At 41.3% G+C, this 8,206-nt stretch overlaps 1 protein-coding gene across 2 annotated transcripts in view; it reads right to left on the bottom strand.

Moving 5' to 3' along the window:
- Positions 1 to 2,975: 2,975 nt before the first annotated feature.
- RCSD1 (RCSD domain containing 1) overlaps positions 2,976 to 8,206 on the bottom strand; it is a 66,918-nt gene continuing 61,687 nt past the window's right edge. Inside the window, exon 7 of one of the 2 annotated variants that reach the window (XM_033942189.1) lies at positions 2,976 to 3,495. In XM_033942189.1, coding sequence (XP_033798080.1) covers positions 2,992 to 3,495 — 504 coding nt within the window. In that variant the 3' untranslated portion in view covers positions 2,976 to 2,991. The remainder of the gene's footprint in view (positions 3,496 to 8,206) is intronic. The other variant, XM_033942190.1, reaches the window with a different exon arrangement.

Raw genomic sequence — 8,206 nt, 5'->3', positions numbered from 1 at the left:
TATCAAAGTTAACCCACCAAAAGCATCTCCCCCTGAAGGTACCCGCAGAGGTAAACCTCCCCCAAAGAGCAGTTCTCCTCCTGAAGGTATCACACCAAGCATCCCTCCTGTCCTGAAGCCTCTTCCACCCACCTCCAATCTATCACTAGTATTGAACACTACCACTAAAGGTTGTGTCAGCCATTTGGAACCTGGCATTGGCATGGCAGAAGGGATTGCTCCTGCCTGGACTACATTAGACTACCAGGAATGCTTTAAGATAAGACTGGGGAGGAGAGGCAGAGCTTCACAAAAGGGTAAATGCTCTTGGTGAATATCTTTAGGCGGAGGTCTGATTTAGGTGGGGGTGGGGGTGCGTTTGGAATGGGGATGCTTTTGGCAGGGGTTATGGAGGGAACTGGCAAACCTAAGTTGTATGGTATTAAACCCCCTACCTGGTTAGCTAACCGAATAAAATTAGCACAAGCTTGTTTGCTGTTCTAATTTTACCTGATTAGCTAACTGAGTAGCAGGTTGACTATTGTTACTATCTGGTTAACTTCTAGCTCTCTTAGAGTTCTTTTATATTTATAATTTGACGTATTTTTATCTGAATTGTAGTTATTGCTGTATGTATCAGTTCCATTTGTTGTGAACCGCCTAAAACCATCTTGGTCTGGCGGTATATAAGAATAAATTATTATTATTATTTTTATCTGCTCCATAACTCCATTCCCAGACTGCTTGGACACTACCTGGATAGTGCTATAGCATTCTGAAGGGCTATTCAGCAGCACTACCTGGGTAAATTCCTCTGAATATACCCAGATAGCTCACTGACCACGAGTTAACTGGGAAGGAACCTCTCCTATCTGGCTAACTCAGTTTGAATACTGGCCTCAACAGTTATTAGGGGACAAGCACCCCTAATTATACCGATTATAATTAGCCTTGTGTACTCATGACATCATCATCATCATCAGAAACTAATGATGCTAAAGTCAGGAAAACCAATATGGCTGCATAAACAATCCATTTGTCTCCTATGTTCCAACAGAGAGAAATTGAATGTTTATGCAATCTTATTGGTTTTCCTGACTTTAGCATCATTATTTCTGAGCTACGGACTGATAATGATGTCATGAGTATGCAAAATACAGTTCAGACTCACAAAAGATGTTCAGATGAATAAGCATATAAATGTTCTGTTTGCTGCTACAGTTCAAAAGTGAAGCTGGGTGCCGTGCCATAGATATGGGAAATCAAAAAGAAAAACAACTTATACCAGCAGAATAGGCTCTTTTGGTTGGCCTTATCCAAATCAGTGCTTGAGTTTCACAATCAATTTCTATTGAAGAATAATTTCATATTGATTTACAGCCTTGGGAATACCAGCATAAAACTCCCTTTTTTGGGGAAACTGTTATCTTGGTTTATACTCGGATAGGTTTATATTCAAGTATATACAGTATTCTGTTGGTTATGCTTGTAAGTGGGAGTCCCTCCCATGCTCTGCCTCTGTGTAGGTCCCTTTGTAAATAGGTGCTATGTAAATTAGGTGGCTGTTTGCAGAATGCCACTATCATTTTATGTGGATATGTGCACAAATATAAGTAGTAGTATTCTAGATATTTATGAGTACAAAAGTTGTGAATAAACGTGGGTGCCTAGATTATAGAATTCCCCTTCACATATCTCAGTACAGCACTGTGTACATCTGGTATGTGCAGTTCAAATGATGATGCTTACAATAACTTTAATATTGACTCAACTATGCAGACTTCTGATAAAATTTAATGCTAAGAAATACAAGGTCGTGTGCATTTAGGCTGCAAAAGTCCAAAGGAACAGTACAGTTTAGAACTTATGTGCATGACAGAAGAGTGGGACTTGGATGTGTTGATCTTAAGGTGACCAAACAGGTTGAAAAGGTGACAGCGAAAGCTAGAAGGATGCTAGGGTGCATAGGGAGAGGTATGGCCAGTAGGAAAAAGGAAGTATTGATGCCCCTGTATAAGACTCTGGTGAGACCTCATTTAGAATATTGTGTACAATTCTGGAGACCACACCTTCAAAAAGATATTAACAGGATGGTGTCTGGCCAGAGGAAGGCTACTAAAATGGTCAGTGGTCTTCGTCATAAGGCATATGGGGACAGACTTAAAGATCTCAATATGTATATTTTAGAGCAGGGGTCTCCAAAGTCCTTCCTTGAGGGCCGAATCCAGTCGGGTTTTCAGGATTTCCCCAATGAATATGCATTGAAGCAGTGCATGCACATAGATCTCATGCATATTCATTGGGGAAATCCTGAAAATCCGACTGGATTCGGCCCTCAAGGAGGGACTTTGGGGACCCCTGCTTTAGAGGAAAAGTGGGAGAGGGAAGATTTGATACAGACGTTTAAATACCTATGTGGTGTAAATGCGCATGAGTCGAGTCTCTTTCATTTGAAAGGAAGCTCTGGAATGAGAGGGCATAAGATGAAGTTAAAAGGTGATAGTTAAAAGGAGTAATCTAAGGAAATACTTTATTACAGAAAGGGTGGTAGATACGTGGACCATATCTGATTTCTAGAAAGCCTGGGATAGGCACATGGGATCTCTGAGAGAGGAAGAGATAATGGTTACTGCAGATGGGCCATTTAGCCTTTATCTGCCATCATGCTTCTATGTTTCTATGTAGAAGTCCCAATCATCTACTCCTATGTGGCAGCCCAGGCTGGTCATTATTCTGCATTAATAGTACTCACCTAATCGACTTAAGAATGTCATTATTCTGCATTAATAGTACTCACCTAATCGACTTAAGAATGTGTACTACTGTCCACTAGTCACCAGCAGACACCACTACATTAAGCATATTATTATACATCAGAGATGATTTAATCAGGAGTCAAATGGTTAAAAGCTCGAGCAGAGAGACAGGAAGAAATGTCTGCATGGTACATTTCTAAGTAGCACTATGAACTGTAAGCCCTGCAATTTTATCACTTACCCCAGATTCAGATTGTCACTGAGTCTGCTCAGTGCCCAGTTTCTGATTAGGTTTCAAACTCTGCTCCTCTATGGTAGGTTCTATGCTGGCTACAGTTTCTGAACTTTCTGAAGATTTCTGTTCTGGTTCCTGTATTTCTGTATGCTCACCGACTTCATCTACTGCATTATCCTTTTGTGTTCCCAGTCCAGAGGATTCCTCACATTCCTGGTGCTTGGCAGTGCCCTCATTAGGCCTCACCTCATCCTTAGAGTTTTCCACAGTGCCAGAGGCATTCCCTGCTGACTTGTCCTCAATTTTTGTCTGTTCTTGTGTCCTCATGTTGTCAGCCCTATCACCTTCTGGTGACTTCAGCTTTTCCTTTCTTTCCTCAAATACCTCATTGCCCATTTTCATCCCTGTAGTATTTTCTTCAGCTTCTGCAGTTGCCCCTAAATAATCCTCTGCTTCAATGTCAGATTGTGATTTTCGGAACCTTCTACTGGGGGGTCTGCGCTTCAATGAACCTCGAGTCCGTACCTATCAAAGACCAGAATACTGTTATTGAAGAGGACAAAAAGCAATTTTCAAAGCAATTTCCACAGGTAGAACAGGGCTTTGCTCACAGAAATGGCTATTTGAAAAGTATGGGTAAATGTATGTTGTTGTTCCACAATATGTTACCCACAGTTAGTGAAAGCACTAATGGAGGCAGGACGTAGCTGCAGGCAAGCCTGGGAGGATCTGGGCCTGTCTACTTTTGGCTCAGTGGCACAAGCTTAGTGTAGCTGACAGAAATTCTCAAGCTCTGCCAGTTGAAGACATCCGCAGCCCACCAAAACACCCTTCAGCCAACCTTGGCAATTAGCAGAAGCATTCCTGAGCCACCAACACCAGCATCTTTTGCATGCTCAGTTCTCACACATTCTCAGTTCGTGAGCATGGGCAGGTGCAGGGTGCAGGCATCAGTGGCAGGGAGCGCAGTCAATAATTGCTAAAATGGTCTGAGGGGAGTTATGATGGACTTTGGATGTCTTTAGTGCTGGCATGGCTTGATGATGTTAGTGCATGGAGCTTAATAACAGTACAAACAGCCTTTAATTTTTTCAATTTTTTTAACATATTCACTAAAGCTCAGACATAAGCTGAAGAACCAATAAGGAAAGCAGAGAGAAAGGGTTAAAGGGGAGGTGAGCTGGGCGATCTATGTGGGGGGTGGGGGGGTTCCGGCAGGAGGGATTGGGCATCCCTCCTACCGGTGATCTACAGGTGGGGGGGGGGGGTCCAGCAGCAGGGATTGGGCATCCCTCCTGCTGGAAGTCTTCGTGGACGATGGGAACGGGTTGCCGCTACACTTATTGCAGCAGGGAGATTCCTTGCCACGATAAGCTCAGCGGCAACCCGATTCTCTAACCAGCATCTGTAACATGGACATCAGTTAGAGGATCGGGTTCTTTTTAGGCGGGCTTAGGCACGATTCTGTATAGGATGACTGTTGGCTTCCAAGACCGGATGTCCTATACAGAATCCGGGCCTGAATGATTACCTCAAGGCTTTCTTAGCATAGGCCATTTCCCTTTGATCATGCCATGTCTTCCTCTCTACCTAGTATCTGTGTATTTTTCCCTAACTGTAAAAACAATGAACAACACATGGGATGCTTTCTTCCACAACCCAGTTCTCGTGGGTATATCGTATAGCAAATTGGTTATGGGATCTGGGCCTCAGAATTATGGACACCCTGATACCTCTCACTTGCAAAAAGGCCTGGTTTATGTATTTTGTGCATGGCCCCCATTAATTAGAGGTATCCATTGTCTTGTGGCCTGGGAACACTATGTGTATGTGTTTATACCTCCACTAAAATCAGAAAAGGTATTCATTATTGTCAGAAATACTGTCAGATTTTAGTAGGAAACCTGCCACTTGAATGGAAACTGAGACATTTTTTATGGCATTAAAAGGACAGGAAAGGTTAATTGCCATCTTCTATTGTGGCCAATAGGAGAATAGAATGTATAAAAATCATAGCCATTGCCCAGGTTCAGGGGGATTTCTGTTGGTCCCTGCAGGGACTTTGTTTCCCTGCTAGTCTATCAGAATTCCCCAGCAAATGCTCTGCGTGCCTTTTCAAATATTCTAAATATAGAAAAAGTGAAAGAAGTGCTCAGAACCATAAAACTCTTACATACTGGAGGTAAGAGATATGAGGAATCATCACTACCCTTCTTATGTTCCTATCCACCACCCTTAGCACCACAATGTGATACAATCTCACTTAACTTTTGGTTGGTAGGTACAATGATGATAATTTCACATAAAGTAGAAACTTGCACTCCCCAGAACCATCTTGTGACTTACACCACTATGAAAAGTGACGGTGAAAGATGTGTATCAACAATCTAATAATATGTACTACCCCAAGTTGATACTGAAAAAATTAAACCTAAATGGAGGAAAAGATCTCAGATTCACCACTTAGGGAACATGTATCATTCTCCCCAAGAATGTTGTGGTGATAAGTTTCTTTCATTGATCAAAAACCTCCATCCTATCCTAAATTGATAATCATTAATATTGTATTTTTGTTATATTTTTACTTTTTCTTAAATTAATGTTAGCATTATTCATCAATGATTGAATGAATATAATCACAGGAGCCCATAATACTGCAAATTATTCTACTCAAAAATAGCTCCCTTAGATATATCACATGAAAAGTGCAAATAGAAGGCAAACACTTATCTGTTGTTGATAAATCAAAAGTTGTTTGTCGAAATTCAAAGCGCACTCAAAATAAAGAGTCTCTGATGCTCTCAATATCTACACTAAATAGAGTTAAAGTGCTGAGTGCTCTACTGCTCGACGGGTCCCGTTTCGCCCTTGTAAATAGGCTTTGATCAGAGGATCCAAGATGGCGGATGGAACGGTCAGCTGAGCATTCTGGCACAGTCGCTCGAGCGAGATTCTGGTTTTCCTTTCTTCTAAGAGAAGTTTACTTTTGAAATGCTGAAAAGGAGGGGGCGCAGTACCACTGGAGCCTTGAAGCATTCCGGTCCAGCCAGACTCAGTAATATCGATGAGCTCCTGCACTGAATGCAGGAGGTGTTGGCTGCATCGGCACCCCCGTTGGAGGCACTCTGTAGCGAGACAGAGGTGGTTTACCCGGGACTGGAGATCATGTTGAGCCCCGACGCCAGAGCACCTCCCCCTCTTCCTCAGACTGCCAGCTTCCCGTGGGTGGAGGAGCAATCGGAAGGTGGTGAGCTTTTCGCCCCAGAGGCTTTGGATATCAGAGAGGGGAGCTTGGAATTGGACTCCCTACATCTGCAGGAGAGTCCCGTGGAGCCTGAGGTGAATTGCGTGGAGTCAGAGGGTGAATTGCGATCAGGAGAGTCGCCACCAGGAGGAGAGGTCAGTTGGTGTGAATAAAAAATTGAACCTGAAAAACTTTTCATTACATTAGAGAAACCCCGAGAGGTAACTCTGGATGCCATTTGGGATCTCGTGGCAGACCTGGCCAAATCAATTAAGCCTCAATTGTTTCAGCTGGAACAAAAAGTAAATACTCATGAAACTGATATTAAAATTGTCAAAACTGAATTACAAGACCTTAAAAACTCAAATGTTGCCTCTAAACAGATCACAGAAACATTAGTGAGAGATAATATAAATCTGAGAAGGAAATTGGAATCTTTAGACAATGTCTCTCGTAATAATAATCTCAGATTAATTAACTTTTCTAGAGTAGCAACAATATCTCCTAGAGATATGTTAAAACGGTATATGATAGAAGTATTAGAAATTTCAGAATTGTTGCCACCATTTGCCCAGGTTTACTATTTACCTATACGAAAAGAAGAACAACATCAAAAATTACAAAAATCACAAGATGATCATCAGCCATTAAATATTTCAATGATATTGGAACGTTTGGACAGGGAAATGGCTACACTGGCAACATTACTCCTCACAGTAGCCTTAGCACCAGATAAAAACTGATTGCTTAGACTTTTCTTCAAAAATAAGCTAAAAGAATTTCTTGGATATAAAATACAAATACAAATGTTTCCAGACCTAGCACGAGATACCAAAAAATGTCATCGTGAATTTTTGATCTTAAAACTAGGAGTTACTGCTCTTGGAGCAACTTTTTTTATCCGTCACCCATGCAAATGTGTGATACAGTATCAAACGCAAAAATATGTTTTCTTTGATCCTACCCAACTGACAACCTTTTTGTCGGCTGCTCGCAGTTTGAGTGCTTATTGTTCAATTTGGACATTTCCTTCAGCTGATTGAATTTCCTGTTTTCTTCTTTTTCCTTGATTTGTTTTTAGTAATTGCTCGCTGAATATACTTCCTGGATCCTGTTATTGAGGACTTGAGCTGAGCTTTAATTCTTTATTATGGTTGTTTATATTATTACAATTTGTAATGTTTGTTTGTTTCTTCACTTAACTTCATCTTTTTGTACAAGTGGATACTTGATATGTTTTTGGAAAATATGATAAATAAATATTTTTTTAAAAAAGTAAATAGGCTTCATCAGGAATCGAGTGCACGTATTTGGTTGATCATTTGAAATCACCAAACAACAAATTAAAACCCATAAGATTAAAAAGCACTACTCACATCACTCTATCATCGTTTATTCAATAAATAACCCTCATAATACAATATTGTATCCTAAACTCCCTTGGACAAGACAATTCCATTAGAAACTCCCTAACTTACTAACTCATATGCACAACAATGGCATTTTAAAGCCATTATGTCCCCCTGCGGGTTTACTTCACATGTTCTGGTCTTGTGACTGTATTCAGACCTTCTGGTCTTTTGTTGCGTTATATTTACAAACTGTATTGGGTAAGCAAATTCCTTTCAGGGCGGATGTACTGCTTTTTTCTCAGGTTGTTACCTTAGGCTTGTCAAGAGGGGGCAATTTGTTACTGCACAAAGCCTCTTTACTGGCCCAGAAATGTATTTTATTGTTGTGGCATCAGGTTGAGGCGCCCACTATCACCATGTGGAAAACTGAAGTGTTTACTTTGTTGAAATTTGAATATTTGGATGTTTGATGGGGTGGTCCTGGTCCCTGGAGGATGTTTCGCAGAATTTGGGCTCCTGTTTGGGAGGTTCTGTCCCATAGAGCACGAAGTTTGCTTTTGAACTTTTGACACTGGAGTGCAGGGAGGGAGGAAATTGGGAGGTGGGGGGTTGGATTGGGGGGGGGATCTTTGGTGAGGGG

The sequence above is a fragment of the Geotrypetes seraphini genome, chromosome 4 (assembly GCF_902459505.1).
Source record: "Geotrypetes seraphini chromosome 4, aGeoSer1.1, whole genome shotgun sequence".
Classification (NCBI taxonomy): domain Eukaryota; kingdom Metazoa; phylum Chordata; class Amphibia; order Gymnophiona; family Dermophiidae; genus Geotrypetes; species Geotrypetes seraphini.
This window is presented reverse-complemented; position numbering and strand designations above follow the sequence as displayed.